Genomic DNA, 24,963 nt, shown 5'->3' with positions numbered 1-24,963 from the left:
GGCGGGGAGGGCCCTGGGCGAGGTGCAGGGCCCTTGCAGTTCTGAGAGGCTGCACATCCTCTCCCCAGTGTTGATCCTGCCACGTCTGCCACCAAGACCGGGCATTTCCTCACGCTGACCTTTGTCCCCTGGTGCTCATCACCACAGCCTCTCCGGGACAGCAACATCTCCTGGACGTGTCTTCCTGCAGCCTCTTCACTGATCGCTGGGCTCCTGTCCGCTCCTCGGGGCCAACCCCCCCCCCCCCCCACCACCACCACAGCCTCCCTGGAGCGGGCACCCAGCCCACGTTCCCGTGGCCCACGGCTCTGCGGGAGGGCCTGTGTGGGGCCCACTGCACCTGCCCCCTGGAGAAGCCAGAGGTGCTCGGGGCCCGTGTCCAAGCACCACCCGTCCCAGAACAGCCTTCACCCAATGGCCGATGGGAAGCAGGTAGTGTATAAATGGTCCAGCTCCCTCGCGGCCGGTCGGGGGGACATGTTCTATGCCGACTCCCAGGGTTCCCCAGCAGGGTTAAGCTGCCATGGCCACAGCGGCGACTTGCCTCACCACCTACACTTTCTCGGCTGGCCTCCTTCCCGGTCTCAACTCCTCCTTCTCCTACTGGGTATTTTCTGGAATCGCCTCTCCATACAAACTACCTGCCTGGGAATCCCTGTCCCAAGGTGTGCCTCTGGAGAAACCAGCTGAGACACACATCTGATTACATCATCGCTTTGCTTAAAACTCTTCATGGGGGACCTGGGTGGCTCAGTCGGTTGAGCGTCAGTCCGGCTCTTGGGCTCGGCTCAGGTCATGATCTCACAGGTCTGTGAGTTCGAGCCCCACGTCGGGCTTTGTGCTGATGGTGCAGAGCCTGCTTGGGATTCCGTCTCCCTCTCTCTCTGTCCCTCCCCTGCTCTCGCTCTCTCCCTCTCCCTCGAAAATAAATAAATAAACTTAAAAAAATCTAAAAAGAAAATATCTTTAAAACTCTTCACTCGCTCCTTGTGGGGCCCAGACTCGCTAACAAGTCCCACATGCTGACCTCGCTCTCAACTCTGCCCTCGCCCTGTATCACTGAGCTTACTGCTTCCTCTGCTGGCCATGCTCTCTCTAGCCCTTCCTACATGCTGCCTCCTCTTTCTGGAACTCGTCTCTACCCTAGGTCCTTCTCAGCCTTCAGGGCTCAGTTTCAAAGGTAGTTTCTGGTACATCTGGAGGGCTCAGTTGGTTAAGCATACAACTTTGGCTCAGGTCAGGATCTCACGGTTCGTGAGTTTGAGCCCGCCATCGAGCTCCACAGTGACGGTGCAGAGCCTGCTGGGACTTTCCCTCTCTCTCTCTCTCTCTCTCTCTCTCTCTGCCCCTTCCATGCTTTCTCTCTCAAAAATAAATTAACTAAAAAAAAAAAAAAAAAAAAAGGTAGTTTCCTCCAGGAAGCCTTCCCTGGCTTCCAGGTCTAGGTCACGGCCCACTGTAAGGCCAGGGCCATTTCTATCTTAGTCACAGATGAATCAACCCGTCCGGCACCTGGCATAAGTTCGATGCCTGGAAAACACTGGATGGATGATCAGCGGCATAAATGAACGAATAAGCAAATGAAACCCGCCAGTCTTCCAGCCTGTGCTTGAACTCTCCCAGAGGCAGAAGGCTCATCACCTCTAGAGGTAGCTGCTCTATACTGTGAGCCGTCACATGACACATGTATCACCTCCAGTCCTAGTAGCGGATCAGGGTTTCTGGGTGTCTAAAGCCTCTGTCCGCGGCTCGGTCGGGCAGAAGGACCAACCCCTAGGCTGCCTCCAGTGCCGGCAGTGGCTGCCCTCACCCTTCCCTCTGTGAGGCTGCCACGAGAGGACCACACACCGCCCTGTGGCCCAGCCGCCCCCTCTCTGATAGTGACAACACAAACGAGAGCCTGGAAGTAAGTTGATGGGTAGTCCTTCCCTGTATGCACCCAGGCCTCTCACTTCTCAGCGGCCCCAGGCACACCTGAGCCGGCTCCGGCCGGGCAGTTCTTTCTCCGGGCACAGCTGGTGCCCACTCGGCCGAGGCAGGTTGTGACCCCAGAAGGGCAGGCCCGCCCCTTTAACCTGCTCATGGGATCCCTCTCCATGCACCCCCTGCCACCCTGCTGCCTGATGAGGCCTTTTCCAGCCGAGGTTGCCACAGCCACACACAGGCAGGGGCCAGACTGGGCACCTGCCTGGCTTGGCACCGTTCAGGATTGGGAGAGTGGGCCTGGTGAGCTGAGAGTCTCACGGCGTGGGTGGGATTAGCGTCACACACAAAGAGAGATCAACCCCCATTACGGACAGGACCCCCGAGAGCAGCCAAGCCAGGCCACAAAATGAAATGATCTCAGCCACGCATTGACCCCAGGCTAGCCAGAAACCTCTCACACGAACCTTGAATTTGAGCCGAGCCTGAGCCCCAACCTCAGTCCCTTCTCTGTAGTACACCGTGATCCTACAAACCGCCCCCCTCCAGATCCCGGGCCCCCGGCTGTATAACAGGGGCCAGAACACTGATTTCTGCACCACTTTCCAGATTGGATGGAGGCGGGGGGGGGGGGGGGGGCACTGGCCCCGGCCCTCGGTGGGCATGGCCGGGTGGGCCCAACACCCCGAATGCCCCTGGGCACACCCCTTGAGCACCACCTTCCCCATGCTTGGAAGAAGCCCTGCCTGGCTTGCCTTCCTCTTTCCAGAGACCCAGCCGGCCAGCCCCAGAACGGCTGCTGTTATTTTGCGGGCTGGACTGGAATCTGTTTACTGCGGGGCTCCCACTGCACATCTGGGCTCACAGTTAATCTGCACAACAGCTGGTTCCCAGCTTCCTCTTAAAAGGGCAGTGACGTCAGCTCGCTGGCAGGACACCGGCTTTGCCCCTGGGAAGCCCAAACTCCCCGTGGGACTCAACCATCCCGCAACGAGCCTGACCTCCCCTCTCCTCCCCGAGATCATCTTTGTCCCCCTTTCGTCCCGTCCACATTCGCAGGAATCAGCACCTCTAGGACTGGGGACCTTTGCCCAAGGTCCTGCCACTCACTGGCAGAGAAGGTGACCCAGCAGGGGCATCGTGGCCATCCACGCCTATGCTTCTCCCACAGCAATGGGGGGGGGGGGGACTTCATGTGATTTTGTTTTGTAGAGCCATCTTCCAGGATGGGGTAACTGAGACCTCCCTGCCTTTCCTTGCCTCTTCGCTTCCGTTCTTTTTCCCTCACCAACACCACAAGCGAAACGCTAATAAGTAACGTTCTTGAGCACTTACCGTGGGGTTTTAAGGAGCAGACACATATTAGTGAGTTAATCTGTCCAGCGACCCGTGAGGTGGACGCACGTATCCCCATTTTAGAAACGACGGATCCCAGAGAGCCCAGGGCCTTCCCCTCCATGGTCTGACTCCCGAAAGGTCGAGAGTGTGTTCGGAACAGTCTTAACAAGCATCTTCAGGCGTCAGAGGGGCCGAAGAGGACACACTTTCGGGGGCTGCTCTCAGGGGACGCACCTCTGTATGCCACTCGCTTGTTTAAAATGTCATAAAATAGGGGCGCCTGGGTGGCGCAGTCGGTTCAGCGTCCGACTTCGGCCCGGGTCACGATCTCGCGGTCCGTGGGTTCGAGCCCCGCGTCGGGCTCTGGGCTGACGGCTCGGAGCCTGGAGCCTGCGTCCGATTCTGTGTCTCCCTCTCTCTCTGCCCCTCCCCCGTTCATGCTCTGTCTCTCTCTGTCCCCAAAATAAATAAACATTAAAAAAAAATTTTTTTTTAAATGTCATAAAATATATATAGCATCGTATTCACCACTTTTTCTTAATGTTTATTTTTGAGAGAGAGAGCATGAATGGGAGAGAGGCAGAAAGAGAGGGGGCACAGGGAACCCGAAGCAGCCTCCGGTGCTCAGAGCAGAGAGCCCGATGACAGGGCTCGAACCCACGAACCATGAAATCGTGACCTGAGCCAAAGCTGAACGCTCAACCAACTGAGCCACCCAGGCTCCCCATGATATCTGTCACTTTAGCCATTTGTAAGTGCACCGTTCGGTGGCGTTAACCCGCAACACCCGCGTTAACCTTACACCCGCAACGTCGTGTGAGCCTCCCCTCGACTTATGCTTGGACCTTTTTCATCATCTCCAACAGAAACTCTGTACCCATCAAACCATAACTCCCCCTCCTCCAGCCTCCTGTAACGCCTACCCTATCCCGTGTCTCCAATCTGCCTACTTTAGGAAACTCACATGAATGGGATCGTACTATGTCTGACTTCTGTGTCTGGCTTCTGTCGCTAAGCAGAATGTGCCCAGGACCCGTCCACCTTAGAGCGCGTGTCAGGACTTCATTCCTTTTATGGCCGGATAATATTCCATAGCACGTATGCATCACGTTGTTCATCCAGTCTTCTGTCCCTGGGCACTTGGGTCGTTTCCACTATCGCGAATAACGCTGCTACGAACATCGGGGCACAAGTATCTGTTTTGAGTCCCTGCTTTCGCTACTTTTGATACGTGCCGAGGAGCAGAAATGCCGGGTCACGTGGTTGTTCCACGTGTAACTTTTTGACAACCCACCAGACTGTTTCCACAGCCTGCCACTAGCCCCTCAGCTAGCCTCTGCCTTGACCTTGCTGTGTTCAAACCAGAACTCGAACACAGATCCAGCTCGGCTGGCCAGCCCTGGGGAGGCCATCCTTACACTCATGGCAGGGCCATGGCAACCCCAAGCATTCCCGGGTGCCAAGAACCCAGCCCTGCCTGCCACTCCGCCTTCCCCTTGCAGAGCGCTGGGCCCCGCCTGGCAGGGGCAGGGGCACAAAGCTGAGCGGGCAGGCACCTGTTCCTGGGCTGCGGGATTCTCTTGCCTAGCCTGCTAAGTCTGTCTTATCCCAACAGGCTCCAGAGCCCTATCACAGGCGGGGGGCATATCGCAGGTGCTCAATAAACACTGGTGAGTGAATGAATGAATGTTGATGTCTATTTCTGCCCCTAAAGGACTATGAGCCAGGGGCAGGCGAGGAAGCAAGCACTGGAGCCCGGCTCCTAACAAAGCAGGCAAGGAATGCTGAGGCTGGGCTGTGGGGAGCTGAGAGTTCCTCCATCCTCACCTTCTGGGGCTCCCCCTGGAGACAGACAGCCCCCCCCCAATGCCCCACGGAGGCATGGGGAGCCGATGTATTTGGAGAAAGGGACTTCCCGCCAGAGCCAGCCAAGGTGCCTCTGGCCTCAGGCATAGGTGCCTAAGAGGCACCAGCTCATAATAAACGTCAAGGTGGGGATGGCATTCCGGGGGGGGGGGGTTGCTTTTGCCTTTATCTGCCATTTCTTAGGTGCCTGCTATGGGACAGGCCCTGTGCAAATATGTATTGTTTCATTTCACTTTCCCAAGAGCCCCACTTCACAGATGAGGAGACTGAGGCTAAGGAAGGTGTTATGACTTGTCCAGTGTTCCTCGCTGCCCAGTGCCGGGAAAGGTAGGATTCGAACCAGGGACTGTGCTGCCAATGGTCCAGAGTACACGTCCTGCTCCTGCCCCCAGCGCCCCCGCCCAGTCTGTCTTCCCTCGGCATCGACCCCTCGGCTACCGCAGACCCGAAGCCGTGCCCACCGCCCTAAATTTCTCCTTTCCTTCCAGCCAGAGCAGAGGGCTCATCGGGGGTTCCCCTCTCCCTCCGGCTCCTCACTCCCTCTGCCCTGGTCCACCTGGCAATGCTAGGTTCTCAGCCTACCCTGGCCGCCCCCTCTGCTCTCCTTGGCATTTGGGAATGATTCCCACAGGCTGCGTATGGCTCTCCGGGGGCTAGAACGAGGGGCATACGTGGTTCCCCTCCCTGGGGCACTCACCGAGCCATACCCTCAGCTCCCTTGGCCGTCCTCTGGAGCAGAAGAGGGTAAGGAAGGCTGGATTGGGAATTCTAGGAAGACTGAAGGAAAAGCAGGGAGCGTGCATGGGCCGAGCCTCTCTCTGAGTGGGGCATCGTCCTGGGCATGTTGACCCCACTCTCTTCCTTCCCATAGGCTGTCCCTCCCCCTCCCAGGAGACTCCTGCCTCGCTGGAGGCAGCTCAAGGGAGGGGACCCCGGGGGGACAGGACTCCAGCCTGGCAAGAGCCCCCCCCCCCTTCCCACCCCTGACAGAGCAAGCTGGGCAGAGGAGAAGCAGAAAAGCCTGTGTTTAACTGGAGCCGGCAGTCTAAACATCAACATCTGTTTGTGATTTCAAAAACAAAACAAAAATACGGTCCGCAGAACCAGTTCCCAGGGCAGAGGAGATGGCAGGGAATTCCATCACTTTGTTAAGAACCCAAACTGCTTTCAAGTCCTTTGGAAACCATTTAAACTGTACAGATGTGCTTATGAGGCAAACTGTGCAAATTAGCTTATAAACTACGAGCGAGTCCTGTGACTCTTGCCTGGTACTCAAAGCAGGTGCTGCAGGGGCCCCAGCCAGGTCATACAGTAGCTTATTCTCAAGTATCATTGTAGCAGATCTGAAAATCATATTAGGGATTTCCTTGCGAAGGCTCAGTGATATAGACATTCCGGTCGTTTCTTCCCTAATTATGTCTCCCTCGACTGTTTCTAAAAAGTATTTGTTTATTGTCTTCGTCGTATCAACAAAACTGGGCAAAAGGGCCCTTCTTCGTACCATGGGGGTTGAACAGCATTGCCGAAGCCCTCCCAGAACAGACGCGTGGGTGGGCTGCTCCGTCGTTACTTGTTAAGTGACCTTGAGCGACCAGCTTCTCCTCCAAGTGCCCGGGTACCCGGACACGCTAGCAGGTAAATCAGGGTTTCAGATCACATGCGTGCTTCCGTGGGACCTAATGCGGGAGCACCTGCAGACACACTGGGTGCAGCAGCATCGCAAAGGGGTCCCGCTCATGCGCCGATGCCTGTCCTGCCTCCGATTGTGCAGACAGTTGGGGAATCCTGCCAAGATTCCCCCGGCTCAGAGAGGAAATCAAGGGTCAGGGGAGCATTATCTCCATTTAGAGAACGGGAAACTGAGGTTGGAACGGTTGAAGCAATTTGTCAGGCACGTATCGGCTGCCCAACAGTACCTGTTGGCTCAGGAATCACTCCTGGAGACATAAGGACCCAGGTCCACCGCTCGCTGCTCTCAGGAGACCCGCTCCTGGTGGGGGAGCCAACTTTCCTTCTCAGCGGACCTTCCCTGGAAAAACCTCTGTATGAAGCCAGGTCCTCCTGCCGGTCCTCAGCCAAGGAGAGAAGGGGCCTGGGGAGGGGGCGGAGAGAACACCAGCCAGTGCACTGACGCTGACCTGATGGCATCCAAGGCGGGAGGGACGAGGGCCTGTCTGGAATGCAGTAGCCTAGTGCGGGAGGGAGGGAGGGACGCAGGCAACCAGGAGGGAGTGGGGTCCTCGTGCATGGCCCCCACATACGCGCTCTCATGGCCTCCACGGCCCCCCTCCCCCACCAGGGTGTCCCTTCCAAAGGGGTTGGGGACAGCAAGTTGTTCCAGCCGCTCAGGGCCTCTCCCAAAACCCTTGAGGGAAAATTGAGCCCAACGGACAAGCACGTGCCCTCCCTTTGTGAAACTCATAAACACACCCGTGTTCATCCCCACCTGGAAAGCCCAGGAAACACCACCCGGGAACCCCACAGGGCGCATGCCCCGCCAGCTCCAGCAGGTGCCTTTCGGGAGAACTGTCTGCAGCTTCCAGGACACAGGCTGTAAGCAGCTGCCTCTCTGTGCAGAAGGTGCAGAGGGAGCTTTCCAAAGGCAGAGCCACACTGCCACTTTCCGTCAAGGACAAAAGAGCACAACAAGGGACCAGGAGGACGGTGTGTTACAGCCCCTTTATCTACTTCAAGGCCTGTCACTACCCCCCTCCCAAGAATTTGTCCTTGATTTGGTTGGGGGGGGGGTTTAAAATGTCCTTTTATGATATGAGAATGTTGTGATAGTGGTTAGTTCCTTTTTAATGGGCTTACTTTGCAGAATTTTACATCCTCATATTCTTTTGAGAATTCTATATGCCTCCGAGGTAAGAAAAAAAGTTGGGGAACCACTGGAGAGAACACAAAATGGAGCCCCCTCCCACTTTTTGGGTTTCACCGTTTTTGTGGTTGAGAGCCTGATGTCACCTCTGGATCCTCTCCCAAGAAAACGGTATAAACACACTTTTACATGCAGCTTCAAGCCTCTGAAGCCCTGGAACTCTCCGTGAAGAAAGCAGGAAGGCTCCTTAAGCGAGGGTCTGGATAGGCACCCACAGACTCAGGGAGGTTCTTAGGAAAGGCAGTTTCTTTGGGTCTCCAGGCTCTGGATTAGTGATTGGCATCAATCTATAGAAATTTTTTTTTTAACGTTTATTTATTTTTGAGACAGAGAGAGACAGAGCATGAACGGGGGAGGGGCAGAGAGAGAGGGAGACCCAGAATCGGAAGCAGGCTCCAGGCTCTGAGCCGTCAGCCCAGAGCCCGAAGTGGGGCTTGAACTCACAGACCGTGAGATTGTGACCTGAGCTGAAGTCGGACGCTTAACTGACTGAGCCACCCAGGAGCCCCGATTGGCATCAATCTAAATGCTCTGGTGGATCTAGAAAGGAAGGGGAAAGAAAGAGCACCGGGCAGGGAGTCGGTGTGCTGGCTCTGCCCTTGACCCCCTGCGTCACCTTGGCCGAGGGATTGCCCTTCAAGTCTCAGATCTCCCAACTGCTCAGTGAAGAGGTCAGCTGAGGGGAAGTGCAAGGTCCCTCAGGGACCATATTCCAGAAGCGAAGGAGTTTCTAGTAGGGAGTTCCAATAGCAAGAAAATATTACTTCCTTGGGCTGTCCTGGAGCTACTGGAGGGGTGAAGTCCACGCGGGGCTTGGAAGAAAGCTGTGCTGGTTATTTTCTGTTCCTCTCTCCCCCCCGCTCCCCATCTCTGGAGGCTGACCCCACAGACCATGTTGCTGGGAACTTTGCCAGTCAAAGGGATGCACTGACAGGTGAGCAGATGGGAGAAGAGAGAAGTTGGGCCTTTACCCCACCCCCACCGGCCCTGTGCTCAGTGGAGTTGCTCTAGCCGTGGTTGCTTCCCCCACCCACCACCAACTCAGCTCCTGTTGGATGGTCCCCAGGGCCCCCTGAGGATGTCTGTAGCAGGTTCGGGTGTTGCTGCGCTGCCCCTCGCCCCACTCAGGTCCAGGGCCGGTCACCACCTGCCCCCGCGTAGTTCCTGGGTGCCTCCCCACTCCTAGCTGGTCCCCTTAACCCTGCCTGCATCCCTGTGTATGGTCCTTGCATTCAATCCTCATCACAATTCAAGCTAAGGCCGCCATTCATTCTCCGCCCGGGCCCTAAATGCCACAGCGTCAGGCACGTGGTATATACTATTTGCAATTAAATATTAAAATTAAAGATACGCCCCGATTTCCCTTTATCCAAAGTCCTTAAATATCATAAAAAGTGTATCTCCTGGAAAATTCTATGCCAGTGGTAGGGTAAGAAGAGGTCAGAAATTGCTCTGCATCCCTGAAAGACAGAAGGCCGATGGGATGGGATGGGATGGGATGGGATGGGATGGGATGGGATGGGCAGGGGAGATGGCAGCCGGAACCTGGGCAAGATACAAGGTGCCTAAATCTGACTGCACCATAACGCGCAGCTTCCCTGTGACAAAGTACCCTCTAAAATGGCTACAAGCCCCGGGGAGCCTGGGTGGCTCAGTGGGTTGAGCATCCAACTCTTGATTTTGGCTCAGGTCACGATCCCAGGGTGGTGGGATCGAGCCCCATGTTGGGCTGTGTGCTGAGTGTGGAGCCTGCTTAAGATACTCTCTCTCTCCCCCCTGCCCCTCTCCCCCACTCACATTCTCTCTCCCTCTCAAATAAAAAATACTACAAATGAAAGAGGTAGAAAGCTACATTTTTAAAAATTTCAAAAATGAAATAATTGCAAGCCCAGACCGACTGGGTAAAAGGATTGGTTGTACATCTATCTACCTATCTATCCAGGAGTTAAACAGATTATACTAAACGTTTATGCATATTTTTTCATATTAATTTAAGAAAGACAACCTAGTATAAAAATAAACACATAAGAGAATAAACCCAAAGGGCCGATAAACATGTGAAAAGACGTTCCGTCTCAATAGTAATTGAAAAAGTCGTTTTAAGATAAAAAATAAGACTGTTTTTTTTCCCTTATCCAATCGGCAAAAGTTAAAAAAGGTCGGTGACCTCAAATGTCAGAGTGGAAAGGGGGAAGCGGGTGCCGTCATGAGCCGTTGGGTGTTTAATTCAGCCCAGAAGATGGCCTCATTTAGTTCAAAGACAGAATGACAGTTACTTTGAGATAGCATAGACATGCTGTCACCTAGGCCTTGTGCATGGGTGACGTGAGCAGAGGGTAGGAAGAGGAAAGAATAAGCTAAGGGGGGTACGAGATGACACTTAAAAGGCCCATGTCTTAGAAAATCTGTCACCATGACTCACAGGAAATAAGCCTTCTTGTGGGTGTTGAGGGGAACCTCTTGAAAGTACGTGGGGGTTTGAACAGCATAAAGTCCGAGAACCACAAGACCTTAAGGGAGGGCTTTCAAAGAAATCATTCTGTCCCCCTCAACCCTTCCACCACCCAACCGAAGAGAGCTAGGGCACCCTTCCAGAAGGATTCCAATCACTGACAATGTCAAAGGGGATGCCAGTACCAAAGAGGATTCTGGTATTGCTGGCTCCAACACCCACCTGTGAAATAAGCAAGGGCCTGGAATCAGATGCCCTCCGGCCTCCGTACCCCGATCCATAAAATGCGGGTCATACCACCACCTTGTGGTATTGTTGGAGCGCTGAATGGGATGATGACCGTCAACAAAGCCAACTACAATGCCTGACAAAGTAAGTACTCTCATACAGAACAGAATAAGATAAGCAAAGGTTATTGATTTGAGGACGGACTGGCTGCAGTGTAGACGGAGGCCACAGCAGAATGGAGAGAACGTTCCCTCTAAGGGAACGTGTGTGTCTGATGATATTTGAAAGCTAGAAATAATGCAGCATATATGGGAAATGAAGGGTCACCATCTTTACAAACCAGGAAGAAAAAGACCAACACCGCAAAGGAAAAGTCAGCAAAAGACACGGACCATTCGGAAAAGAGAACGTAAGTGTCCAATATCCATGAGCTACAGTTCAAGCGTACTATCAATTTAAAAGGAATGTAAAATTAAACCAGTATGAGATGCTGTATTTTGAGCTACCAAACTGGCGAGAACTTTTAAAAAATGCAACGGGAAGTGCTGACGAGAGCAGGAACAGTAGGCTCATCACCTGCTCCTTGGGAATGCAGGTAGGACATTTCCAGGGGGCACACTGGAGGGGGTGTATCCAAAAACTTTGAAATGGGCAGCCCTCTTATTTAGAAAACAACCAGAAGTTTGCCCCGCCCTATGCAGATTTAGGGGTACCAACTTCTTTCTCCTGCACCCCTCTACCCTCAAAGACTGAGCCATGATTTCCCGGCCCCCGTCAACAGGACCCGTGGCTCCTCACGTGAGACGGGAGAGCAGTACAAGAGACAGACAACGGAGTCCGGCTGGAAATGGAACAGATGAAGTTGGAGACAGGCAGTCATTTTTCCAGAGCCAAGAGAAAGCTGACCGTCACCAGAAAGAGGGGACAAAGCAGTTGCTCTCGCGGAGGGGGGGGGGGCGCCGAGACAAAAGTGAGGGTGCGTCATCAGGTCCTCAGAGTGACAGACGCCAAGAAGGGATGAGATGTAGGAGAGATTTATTGGGGAACTCCCCTGTGAAGGATAAAGGGGGAGGGGAAGAAGGCAGGGAGGGCCTTCGGATGGGCCCACGATGCAGGTCTGACAGTTGTGAAAGGAGAGCGGGAAGGAAGGGCCCCACACGGCCGTGTGGCCTGAGGCGCTCTTGGGCCGAGCATCGGGAAGAGCCCTGGGAAGGCTGCCAGTTGGAGAAGCACCACAATGGGCAGAAGGTGCCCAGCTCTAGAGGCCCCTGGAGCTTCCTGACCCAACCCTGCTTGGTCCCGGGCCATCCAAAGGCAGGGAAACTTTCTGGAAGCCGGGTGGTCTGCCCTAATCCAAGTGAGCAAACGTACAGAAACGCTGGCTACTAGCTCAGCCAGGGATCCCCCATGGCTGGCCTCGTCCAGGACACCCCCACGTCAGCCCTTCCCAAGGCCTCTCCCTGGCCTGCACCTACCACCCCTCCCACCAGGCTGCCCCACACCCACTCTGGTCATTTAGAAGTCAGCATGGCTTTCCCAGAGAACAGCTGCATGGGACACCAAGGAGTGCCTTTGTCCCCTCGTCCCGGCTCCTCTAGGAGGGAAGGAGACCCGGACGGAGAGCTGGAGGCTGCCACCGGCCCCTGACTCCCTGGCATTACCTGCCTCCTGGCTCCAGCATCCCTGACTTTTAAGGAGCCTCCTGTGTCCACATCACTTCTTTGGTGGCATCTCAGCCAGGTTCCTTTGTTCCGGGTCTCGCACCCTACATTAACTTTGAGCTTACCCTCCAAATAAGCATTTTAATCCCATTCACAGTTGAGGAAATGGAGACTCAGAGACACAAGGTGATCCACAATCCAACCGCCAGGGTATGGATGCCCAAACCGTTCCTGCTGCCTGAGCAGAGAAAGGGGTGTGTCGCATGGTATTCGGGGGCCAAAGAGGCGGGGAATGCCACAGCCAGGGGCAGTGCAGCCAGGAGAAAGGCCCAACAAGCATGGGCCGCTCTAGGGACACGGGTGTCTTCCAGAGCCAGAGGGTGGGAGAGGGAGTGGGGGCTGGGGAACAAAGATACTGCTCGAATTTTCACAACTAGCAGCTGATCATGCTTTATCTAGGTGAGTAAAAAATGAACCGCCTTGGGGCGCCCGGGTGGCTCAGTCGGTTAAGCGTCGGACTCTCGACCTCAGCTCAGGTCATCACCTCACGGTTTGTGAGATCGAGCCCCACGTCGGGCTCTGTGCTGACAACACAAAGCCTGCTTGGGATTCACTCTCTTCCTGTCTCTCTGCCCCTCCCTCGCTCGTGCTCTTTCCCTCTCTCTCAAAAATACACATTAAAAAGAAAAAAAGGCAAACAGCCTTTTGTGAGGTAAAACCATCATAAAGATACGACAGTGCTGATTCTGCAGAAGCAGCTGGGGGTCCCCTACTGGACACGGCAGGGAAGACCTGTCAGCAACTTCTGGGCGGGCACTCCATTTTTCCAGTTCATCCTAAACTGGTTCTTGGGATGAGGAGGGAAACCAAAGGCCCTCTGGGGGCCCCTCTTGCACAGAATATGACCCATTCCTAGTGTCTGGTCAAGGCCGGGAGGGTAAACAGGGTCAGGAGGAGCTCAGATCACTGGTGCCGTGGGGTCCTGGGATGAGGCGGCTTGACTCCAGGCATAGTATGCCCCCAGGCTCCACGACCTCGGTTGTTTCCTCATTCTAGAAGCTCTGTCAGAAGAGAGCGGTGGAAGTCCGGGCCCCAGGCTGAACTCTGACCTTGTACTCCACCTCAGAGCTCCTGTCTACCAGCACCCCGTGCCACACCCGTTCTCGCCATACCCAGTGCACATGACTCGTTCACTCTCTTCCCTGAAATGCCACAGGCTCCGGAAGGCGGGCTGTCCCTGTCCACACACCAATTCGTATCACTGCCCACAGCCCACTTTCAGGTATCTCCAAATTACACACCCACCCTTATGTATGGAAGCCCGCGTGTGCTCATCGGCCCCCACAGGTACACCCCCAAGCCGGGGAGGGTCCCACCTAAGGCCGTCTGGTCTGGGCACAGGGACAAACCGGTGTGGCAGGCCCCTGGAAGCCTTTGGGAAAGAACACAGTGCAAGGGTGCGGGAGCCAGGCCCTCAGGGGGCAGCGGGAGGACAGGGTACCCGGGGGGACACTCCCGTGAACACCATCCACTCCTGCGTATCCCCCCACCCAGACCCTCGTACCCCAGGCAAAGAAGCGCCCCTCCCACACCAGGCGCGTGCGCGCGCGCGCGCACACACACACACACACACACACACACACACACACTGGTGTGCATGTCTCCACACTCGCGTTCAGAAGCCACATGGGGCATCCTTGGACTCTGCTGTGCGGGGAGGTAACCCCAGGAGGCCTTCCCTCCCAGACTGGGAAGATCACCTACTCCAGCACATGGGGCTCTGGGTTCCATCCTGACCACCCCCCAGCTGACCTCAGAACTAGAGCCCAGAGGTCTTTCATTCCCCTAACCCTGGGAGAGCGTGGGGAGAAAGCCTGGGGTCTGCTCTCCGCCTCACTCTCCTCACTGCCTCTTCACACACTAATCAATGCAATTGTGTCTGAGCATTTGGGGGCCTGAAGGGGCCAAGGAAAGCCTGCGGGGGTGAGAGGAGGGAGTAGAGGCTGAGGTCCACCCTCCATCATAACCCTTGAGATTCCATTTCGCTCCGTGTCTCTGAACACAACAGTCCTTCACATCTGAGTATGAATTAGCCTATTATGCTGCTGGACAGCCCCGGGCATCCAGAGTGAGACAGTAACGCATGAAGGACGTGAAGGAAGGAGAGGGATGTCAGGAAAAACTTACCTTCTCCAAGAATTGGGAGCACTAAGGGCTGGTGCTTTCAACTCACCTTGCCCACCCACCGCAGCTGTTACCACGTCTGTAACATCTGCCCCACACTACAGACATCAGCAGGCGGGGCACATTTCACATTTAGCCATTTTTTTAATGCTCAAAAGCTCTGTACAAAAAAAAAAAAAAAAAAAGTCACAAATGAGTCCTCACAACACCCCTGTGAGGTAGGTAGGCAAGTATTATTCTCCCATTTTACAAACGGGGAAACTGAGGCAGAGAGGCGCAGTGACCGGCCAGTGGTCCCAGCACAGCTGCAAGTCAGGGCCAACCGTGAAAACACAAAGGATCCCTCTCGGTTCAGCCCGGGCTCTGACCCCTCCTCTAGACCTGTGTCTGCAAAGAAATCCAAACTCTCCAATATATGCAAAAATCAACAAACCCGACAGATCTGAAAAGGGAGGGAATGGACATACAGTAGTTTCGCAGATCTCAGCCAAGACGGCCCAATTCCTTCCAATGCTAGGGAGATGGGAACAGAGACACATCCGCCTGTTTTTCCACAGAAGCGCACGCACCCAACCAGGGAGGGCCGCGTAGGCAGCCTTCAGGCCGGCCGGCCCCTGGGCTTCAGCGGAGAGCGGTCCGCAGAGGAAGAGCCAGACTCAACTCCACAGGGCCGCGCCCTCCCGCCCCTCCCAGCGGCCTTCCCACTGTCGGGACAGGGCTGCTCCCGAGGCCTCCTGCTCACCGGCCCCTTCTGTTCCCTCTGGAGGGAAGCTCGGGGGGGTCATCAGCTCGGATGGCCTGCAACCCAGGTGAGCCCTCACACCCTCCTTGGCCCTCTTCACCATTCCCTCACTGCTGGTCACCCAGCAGTCCTCGGGGCTCCTGCTGCAGCAGATGGGGACTGGAGCCATCTAGGCCGCCAGGGCAGGGAAGAAGTACAGAAGGACCCACTGCTGGGAGCTTGGCTTCCTCAGCCCTTCCCGCCCTGGCGCCCGGGAAACGGAGCAGGCCTCTTCCCGGGGCCGCATCCACCTTCTAGAAGCTCTTTCCTCCCGAGAGGACCCCTCCCTTCCAGCTCCTTGGAGACCCTCACAGTCCTGCCATCCCCAGGAGAGGGACAAGGGGAAGGAAGGAGAAGGGGCACGAGAGGCCAGGGAACTGGGTGAGGCTGCCATTGAAGTGACCAGTCCACCAGAGCCCTGTCCGCTCCCCGGGGAGCCGGGGGCCCCAGGGCAGTGCTCAGGCAGCAAAAGGGGAGAAGCCGAGCAGGAGGGCAGCAAGAGAAAGCAAGAGAAGGAACCGGACTCCGCACCTGAGGCTGTCAGGACCGCTCGGAAGCGGGAGAGGAAAGCACATGCGTGCAAGTGGAGCGTGGCTTCGTTTGGTGGCTACTTGGGGACGGAGCTCCTTGGAAGCCATCTTCGGTCTGCAAGGCACACGCCGGGCCCGTGCGCCTGTGGTTTACAAGTATACCTGTGCACTAACTGTCCTATCAAAACCTCTTCTTAAAAAAGGGTCCCAACCCCACTCCAGTCTCTGCGGGAAGCTGGGGAATGGGTTCCTCAGGACGGCTCCCAGTGAGGAGCACCTGGAGCGCCCCTGTGGGAGGGGGCACACAGGGGCGGGGGAGCACCTCCTACAGGAAGTCTCCAGCAGCGGCGGGCTCAAGGCCGTGGCTCCGCTCCTGCCACCGGCAGCGCAGCCCGGAGAAGGGCTGGTCCTGCACGCTCTCCAGCTCGGGGAAGCCCAGCTGATTGAGGATCTCATAGACTCCGGCCTTTGATGCCACCTGGGGAAGACAGCAGAGATGGGGGCGGAGTTCCCAGGGAGACGGGTCACCCTGCCCCCCCTCCCCCTCCACCACATCACCACACCTTCCACCCTGCGCTCGGCTCAGCGACCCGAGCAAGTTTGTGTTTTGACCGCCAATGGCCGCTCTGAGTTTCAGTTCCCTTATAACGGGGACAACAGGCTCCACCTCCCAGGACCATGATGGAAGGCTACAGAGCACAGAGCACCCAGCAGATAAGAAGGAAATGGACAGCCGCGCAGGAAGCCAAGTGCCCCTGTGCCTGTGCCGCCCTGATGTTCCCACTCAGATGCTCGGGGGCACAGAAGGCAGCGGGGAGACAGGAGCCAGCGACAGCCCTGTGGCTGTGTGTTCGGGCTGTGAACCAGGCAGCTCCACCGCAGGCCTCAGTGCAGGAGGGCGGGCTGGGGGCTCCCTGCCAGCAGCCCAGGGCCCGGCACTAGACTCAACCCACTCATCAACCAGCCCCCTTCTCTCTCCACCATCCTTGGAGATGGGGAGGATTCAGGCTCCACTCAGACCAACGGTCCCCAGGCAACCCTCCCCCCGCCACCCTCCACTCATCCCCACGATGGAGGGACTGAGGGCCCCAGAAGCTGGAGCCCACACTCCGGACTGGACCAGTTCTCTCCTTCCTTGATACGCCCCCAACATGAGCCACCTAGGTTCAGCTGGGGAGGGGATCAAGTTCCTGCCCAGCCCCTGGTTCCCCCAATTTCTACTCTCCAAGCAGAGCCCAAGCAGAGGTGTCTGAAGTCCCCCACTACCTCCATCCATCCCACCCAGGGGTCCAAAGAGGAAGCCGAGCCCAGTCCTGCTCAGGAGGATGGCCCTGACGTGGACTTGGTGTGATCCACCCCCCATCAGGGCTCCTGACTCAACACGCATCTGCCCAAGGACCGCCCTGAAGGCTTGCCTTCAGCCCAACTACCCAGCACCCAGCAGCCACTGCCATGGTCCCTCTGCCTCTGTTCCCACAGCTCTGACCTCACCCGCGCTCCTACCTAAGCCCCCGTGCCCTTCCTATGCCCACTCTGGCGGGGTCACCAGCTCTCACTCTCCGCCCCGCCTGCCCCAGGGGAGCTAACTCCAGCCTCGAGTCCGGATTAGAACCGTCAGGACAGGCCGGCAAGGTCAGGAGAGACCGGCGTCCAGGAAGAGGGGTAATTACAGGCTGCTCTGCCCAGGGGGGGAGGAGGCCTCTCTCCTGACCTAGAGGTGCCAAGGCAGCAGCTCTGCCCCCAAAACCAGCCAAGCCAGAGGAAGAACTAGAAGAACCGGGAGGCCAAGCAGAGAGAGGGACGGCGGAGACGGAACGAGAGGGCAGTGTCTCAGGCCAGACACGGTGGGCTTTGCAGCGAACCGACTGGCCCTAGTGCTGACCGTGAACGCGGTACTTACTCTGTGCTCAGTCTCCTCCTCCGTACAATGGGAGAGTAAGAGTGGCCACGTAAGGCAGCCCCGCTTACCCAGGGCCCAGAAGGTGGCACCGGGTATGTCTCACGGACTCCCCCCACCCACAACATCCTGAGGTGGCACAGACAATAACAAGATGCATCTTACTGCTGAGGACTGCTGGTTAGAGGGCTCAGCTTGTCCGAGGTCACAGCTGGAAGGTGGCAGGGGCCACGCCACCATCTTGCCCCTCGCAGGGCACAGGTGAGGGGCGAACGCAACAATGGGCATGGAGCACTGGGGAATGTCAGCCTCGGGGACGCACCGAGGGCCCCCACACGCCTGCTCGCCCTCCTCCTCCTCCTCCTCCTCCTCTGGCACTCACTCATCCAGCTTTTCCCGACTGCCCGCCGAGTACGGGTGCCTGAGGGGTGGCCTCAGCCCCACGCCCACCCCCCGCGTCTCACCTCCCGCATCCAGGCGCTGAAGGGCCTCTGCCAGGAGTCGGCCTTCTCCAGGTGGAGGTAGGCGTTGAGGAGCACCAGGTAAACGTAGCGCTCCAGGTACTGTAGGCTCCGAAGCTGCAGCCTCCGGGCCTCTGGCTCCGATTTGGCCGCTTTGGCCTGGAAGACGGCACGGGGTGGGAGTCAGACACACCACACGCTCACACCCCGGCTGCCCTCGGCACCAGCACCAGGACAGGAGGAAGGGATTCAGACAGCAAGGCCAAGGGCACGGCCCCAGTTACAGGAGAGGCCAACAGATGGCAAGGCTAAGCCGTCAGGGCTCCGACTGTAGATGCAGCACGGCCTCACCCACCCCCCCACACCTCCACACCCCCGTGGCCCAGGCTCCGTGGCCTCCAGCTGCTCACGGGCAGGTGAGTGTATCGCTGTCTGGGAGGGGGACCCCCGTCTTGGCCTCTGACCCCAACCGGTCCCTCGCTGACTTCCTCGCCCATTCCTCAAGTGGCTCAGGATCAGGGGCAGAAGGGAGTCAATATAGCCCTCGGCCCTGGCCCGACCCTCCGGCAAGGCTGGGACAGATCCCAGAAAGGCCACCAGGGCCGGGGATCAACAAGAGATCCGGTGGCTGAGGGAAGAAAGAGCTGTGTGTGCACTGGGTGGAGGGACACCAGTCTGTTTAACGAGCCACCTTGGGCAGCTTCTAGGAGAACAGCACCAGGTGACATGCTGGGGAGAGAAAGGACAGCCACGTGGTTAAAGATAGGCTTCCCAGAGAGCGTGGGATTTGGCTGGGCTGTGTGGGTGGAGAGAGCGAGCAGCCTCTGGGGCGGTGCAGAGGTGAGGCCGGTGCCCGGCAGGTGGGGACTGGAAGGGGCTGGCCTGGCTGGAACGAGGGTGTGAGGGGACAGGAAGGGGAGCTGGACTGGCAGCCAAGTGTGGAAGCCTACCCTCTACTCCAGCCCAGTTCCCACCCTGGCATGCAGATGCCTGGGGCCCCAGCCCAGACCGATCAGATGGGAGCCTGCGGGCCTACACATCAGGGTTCCAAGAAGCTCCCCGGGTGATTCTCTGTGGCCAGGGTATAGCACCATGGCTTTAGCATGGGGGGAGCCGCTGAAGGTTTGGGGGTAGGAGTGACCTATTAACAGAAGACTCACAGGAGGCTAATGCTTAGGAGGAAGGGGACTTAAATGGGGTCCTCTTGAGGCTTTCTTGGCATGGGCATCGGTGGGCACCCCAAGACATACAGAGTCAGCTCCCCCGCTGGACAGTGTCCCTACCACCAAGTCTGAGTTGTTCCTCTGACCTGCCACAGACACGCAGCCCAGCCTGGAAGCTGAGCCCCGGAGAGGGAACACGACATCTCATCTCACCCCCGCCCCTTCTCACCCCACACCCTCCAGGGCCCAGAGCAGCTCTCTGTGCTCCAGGAAGAAGATGTAGTTCAGAGGCTGCTCCCTCAGGTGCCAGAAACATCTGCGGGAGGGGGCACAGCCAGTCCAGGGCCTCCGGGAACCAGGAAGGGCGGCCTCCCAACAGCCGGGCCATGGCTGAAAGCCTTCTCACGGGGACACAGCTCAGCCCAGTGTGTCTCCTCCGGGCCGCTGCAGGAAGGCCCCAGACATGACATGACCTACAGCCCCAAGAACCAGGAGCTGGAGGGGGACCGTTTGCAGGACCTGAGCTCCCCTACCCCCCATTTCTGCCTCAGGTAACAGCCTTCCCTGGATGGAGCGAGTGGTTACGGAAACTTGCACAGCCAGCCCACCCACACCATCCAGAGGGAGCTCTGGGTCTCCAGGGATGGGGCAGGAGTGGAGGGTGGGCACTGGATGGGGCCCCAGAGCAGGGAGGGCCCACGACCACTGCTCTGACTCCCTGGGAGACATGATGGGGCTCTGGTCCCAGTTCTGCCATTTCACCTGTCAGCCCCCATGATTCTGGAGGTGGGATAGCTCCAGCACGTAAGGTGCCCCTGTAAACCATGAAGAGCCAAGGTCATCTGTGGAGCAGGAGAGAGCACTACAACAGGAAGAGGAAGCATGCGTAGGCCCTGCCTGCAGTGACACTCACAGTCTGGGTGGGGGGCAGAGGACACCTGCAGAGTACCCAGAGCAACCGGGTCAGGGGACCAAGGCAGGGCAGGGGGCTGGACCAGGACGGGCATCAAAAAAGGTGCCCGGGTGGCTCAGTCGGTTAGGGTCCAACTTTAGCTCAGGTCATTATCTCAGTTTATAAGTTTGAGCCTCGCATCAGGCTCACTGCTGACATCTCAGAGTCTGGAGCCTGCTTCAGATCGTCTGTCCCACTCTCTCTCTCCACCCCTCTCCCACTCACTCTGTCCCTCTCAAAATAAATAAATACACTTAAAAAAAAAAGGTGGTGATATTAGAGGTGGGTTAGGAAAAAGCAGGGCAGGAAGGTGCCCTGAGAGGGGGAGGAAAGGGGTCAGAGAGTGAGGTGTGTCCAAGGGAGACTGACAGGGGAGGGGGCAACAGGGGAGGCTGGGGCCCAGAATAGGGTGTGGAAGCCACTCTAGGCCCTGATCCTATGGACAAAGGGGCCACTGAAGGCTTCTGGCGGATGTGAGGGTGGAAATGGCCCCATGGCTGCTGCAGGAAGATGAATGGAGCAGAGAAAGACAGGTGCCTTGTTTTAAGGACCAACCAACCAGGGGCTCAAAAAAGTGCAGTTTTGCTTAGCAATTAGGAAGCGGAGGGGCCCCTGGATGGCTCAGTCGGTTAAGAGTCCGACTTCAGCTCAAGTCTGATCTCACCATTCATGAGTTCGAGCCCCACATCGGGCTCTGTGCTGACAGCTCGGAGCCTGGAGCCTGCTTCGGATCCTGTGTCTCCCTCTCTCTCTGCCCCTCCCCCACCCGTGCTCTGTGTCTCTCTTTCAAAAATAAACATTAAAAAAAAAAAAGAAATTAGGAAGTGGACAAAAAATTAAAAGAAGTTTCTACCTAGATACAAAGTATGGCCAATACACCACCATCTGCCGACCCCTAAGTGGTTACTCCGGGCACTCATCACCCCATCCCTTCCCAATCTCCATCCCTGGAGCCTACTCGACATTTTCTTAGAAAGGAGAGGAAGTCACCCCCAGATCCACCAGGCAAGAACCATTTTAAACTACTTTCAGCTAGAGAGCTCTAACGACACATCCTACAGGCATGAGAAGCCCTCAGCTCTGGGTTGGCCCACGGGTTGGCCCACGGCTCTGGCCCGGGACAGAGCATGTCCCAGCCACACAAGCCCTATCCTCTCCAAGCCCCCCGCTCCCATGGGGACAGAGGCCTGCTGCTCCCGGAGACACCAGAGGGGACAGAGTCTGAGGAATATTCAGGGTGGAGAGGTTGAGTGTCCTTCTGAGCCCTACTGGTAAGTAGGGTAGAATTATCTCTAAATTCGGACCACAAGTAAAGGTGACACTGACACCCCGCCCCCCCCCCACGAGGTGCCATGGGCTATTCCTGCATGATCGCAGGCTATGATTTGGGACAACGACCCATCTTCCCATCAAGGCCCTGGTTTCCTTAAAATCACCCCATGTTGGCACCGTCTGGGGAGGAGGATAGGCCAGCCACCTCCTGTCGATAAAAATAGTGGCGCCATTTTTAAATGGCCCGGCCGGCCAGGCTGTCATTAGCTGTGGTGGAGCTGGACAAGGCTTCCTCATCCACTGGGCCTGAGCCCTAAAATAGAAGAGGCCTCGGAAAGGTGGCCGGGGTGCTGGGCATTTCAGCTCTCTCCAGCCTGAGGTCGGCCAGCCTCAGCGTGGGCCCAGCGTGGCAGGCAGTGGTTCTCCTGAAGCTCTGCTCTTTGCTGGGCCACATGGAAGAGGCCCACGGAGGCCGGGCTGATGTGCCTCCCCAGGTGTGTCTGGGGCCGACTGCACACCACATGCCAGGCTGAGCACATCACACCCAGAACTCACTGTTAGATCCTAACTTGCCCTCCTAGCAACCCCGTGAAGGAAGAGGGACGTCCCATTTTGCAGATGAGGCCGGGCCAGGCTAAGTAACTGCCCGACGCCAGAGTTCCCGTCTGGGACAGGAATTGCAAACGCCCAGCTCAGCTCTCTGACCACCCTGGGCCCTTTCGCCACGGTCGAGCTCAACCACACCCTGTCTCACTCTTGCCTCTCTACCTTTACCCCCCCGGCCTTGCTCCTGCCTGGAAAGCCCTTCTCCTCCACCAGGCCTGGCCCTGCTCCACTCGTCCCTTCAGGCCCTGGCCGAGCCCTGGCTCTCCTGAAGCCTGCTCTGAGTGCTCCAGCCCCTTCTCGGCCTCCTCTGCTCCCCAAGGAATGATCGGTCTGGAAGACAAGCCTGGGGGCAGGCACCGGACTCTAAGCAGGCTCCCACCTTCCCTCCTCCCCACCACCCTGAATGTCAGTGTCAGGGCTCAGACTAGGCGTGAAGCAGGCACGGGGTTGGTGGGTGGGCACGGACTCCCCAGTCCATCTCACACTTCCAGTGCCATCTGGAATCGGGATTCCAGGCAGGACACTGGGGACCCCACATGTGCACCTCCACCCCCGGGAATCCGGACTCTGCCGTGCTACCCCTGCTTGTGGGCTCCAGGGGGATATCGATCTGGCTTCTCAAACTCACAGAGCATGTCCCAGGAGAACCTCCTGAGGTCTCCCCAAATCTGCCTGCCTGCGTGTCTGCCCGTCTTAACGCTCATCCTTCCTGCTGCTCAACCCAAAGCCTGGCATTTCTCCCTACCTTCGCCCTTTCTCGGCCCTACAACCAGCTAGTCAGGGCATCTCATTGACTCCACTTCAAACACTCCCAGATGAAGCTCACCTCTCACCACCTCAAGTCAAGCACCTGTCTGGCCTCCCTGGACACCCTCCCTCCCACTTCTGAGGCCTATTCTCAACACAGCACCAGAGTGATCCCGCTAGAATCTTAAGTCAGCTCCTCTGCTCAACCCGCTGCACAGGCCCCACTGGCACTCAGTGGAGAAACCAACGTCTGTGTTATCGTCCCTGTGATCCCAGACCAGGCCCCATCCAGCCTTCCCCCTGCCCGCGTAGCCGCTGACCTCCTCTCCTGCCCCTCCCTGCTCCTCCTCCTTGCCCCTCAAACACACCAGGAAGCCCCCACCTCAGGGCCTTTGCACTTGCCATATCCCTCTGTCTGGATGTCAGCATGGCTCTCCCATTTACCCCCTCCGATCTTTGTGCAAATGCCACCTTTTTCATCAAGCCCTTTCCTAACCCAGATCGGATGTTAAAACTGCAACCCCCTACGCCCACAGACATATCGCTACCCGACACAACGTGACTTTGACTCATATGCTGTTCCTCACGTGTCTCCCTCAGAGAGCGTGGGTCCCCCGAGGGTAGGAGCGTCCCCGTTCTGAGGTATGCCCAGGACTAGCACAGTGCCTGGCACTTGGAAGGTATGCGATAAACGTCTGCCAAGTCAGTGACTAACGGGTCTATCTTCCATTTTTATTAAGCCCTAAATCACAGACTGCCTGGGGTTACCTAGATCAACCCCTCTGCTTTCCGGAAGGGGAGATCAAGGTCAGAGGTGAACTGACATGCCAGGGTCACCTGGAGAGCTGGGCACAGCATAGGCTGCCGGGCAAACGGAGCCCAAAAAGAGAAACAAGGGGAACAAGTGGGGCCAGGCTCAGGGCCTGAGTCAATCCAGGCCAGACAACACCCCTGTTACTGGAGTATCCCTGCTGCCGTTTCCCCGACCCACTCGGTTGGAACGAGCATGGCCCCGTGGCCTCTGCTGTCCAGGTGAAGCAGGGTTCTGGGCTGGGCAGGGAACAGACAGCCCTCAAAGTTGGTTCGTCTCCGCAGGGCAAGGTCCCAGAGCTCCGACCCCATCATTCTCAAAGTTCGACACACCGCTCACTCCTTGTCGGACATTGGCCCTCAAGCAATCGGTGCCAGCTGCTTCCAGGGGCTTTCTACGAGTTCCTGCAAACTGTCCTCAGGCCTGTCCTGGGGCGTCAAGCACACGGAAGCTTTCTGTAACTTCCGAGAAGGGAGAGAACGGCCCTCGGCCCATAGACAAGGAACCGGTTTTCCAAAGAACACCTCCTGTTCAGTACTTTCAGAGCAGGAAGGGACTAAACCTGGCACCATGGGCTTCTCTATGTGTCATTCACTCACCAAAGGTTGTTCACCCCTAGCCGGGCTCTGCACTTCAGTGCCAAGCATGGTCCCCGCCCTCAGGAGCCCACTGCCCTGCACATAACCTAGTGGGCTGGCCAGGTGTCCCAGCCCCGCTGCCCACCACCCCCTGCACACCCGCTCCCACCTCACCTAGTACCCTGGCTGGTGCTCACCACCACCCTTCAAGGCAGGTAGGGGAAGCAATAGTGACCCCAGGTGACAGATGGCACAGGAGAGGCCCAGGCAGGCCAAAGCAATGTGGCAAAGGTCGTGCAGGGAGCTGCTGGCAGAGCCCAGGCTAGAACTCAGGGCTTCAGACCCACACCCAGGGCTGCTCAGGTCGCTAGAGAAGACTGCCTTCTCCTGGCAGACCAGCAGTGTGGACAAAGAACGAGAAGGCATAAGGAAGGCAGGGCCGAGTTTTCCTGTTTCATCGTACAAGGACTTACTCAACCTCCCGCCCATCTATCTGCTCACTAGACTGGCGTCTCCAGAGCCCGAGGTGGGCCAGGCAGGGCCTGCGGTCAGAGTTTCAGAGCCGAGACCCTGCACGGCAGAAGAGAGACAAGCAGCAGAAAGAGGCGGCCCCAGTGACAACCACGACCCTA

General features: G+C 57.2%; 1 protein-coding gene across 2 annotated transcripts in view; it reads right to left on the bottom strand.

Moving 5' to 3' along the window:
• Positions 1–15,824: 15,824 nt before the first annotated feature.
• PALD1 (phosphatase domain containing paladin 1) overlaps positions 15,825–24,963 on the bottom strand; it is a 72,235-nt gene continuing 63,096 nt past the window's right edge. For both annotated transcript variants that reach the window (XM_049646158.1, XM_049646159.1), the window contains 2 exons: positions 18,206–18,361; positions 15,825–16,322 (listed from right to left, as the gene is read on the bottom strand). In XM_049646158.1, coding sequence (XP_049502115.1) covers positions 16,170–16,322; positions 18,206–18,361 — 309 coding nt within the window. In that variant the 3' untranslated portion in view covers positions 15,825–16,169. The remainder of the gene's footprint in view (positions 16,323–18,205; positions 18,362–24,963) is intronic.

This window comes from Panthera uncia, chromosome D2 (assembly GCF_023721935.1).
Source record: "Panthera uncia isolate 11264 chromosome D2, Puncia_PCG_1.0, whole genome shotgun sequence".
Classification (NCBI taxonomy): domain Eukaryota; kingdom Metazoa; phylum Chordata; class Mammalia; order Carnivora; family Felidae; genus Panthera; species Panthera uncia.
Note: the sequence above shows the minus strand (reverse complement) of the source record. Positions and strands in the feature narration are given on the sequence as shown.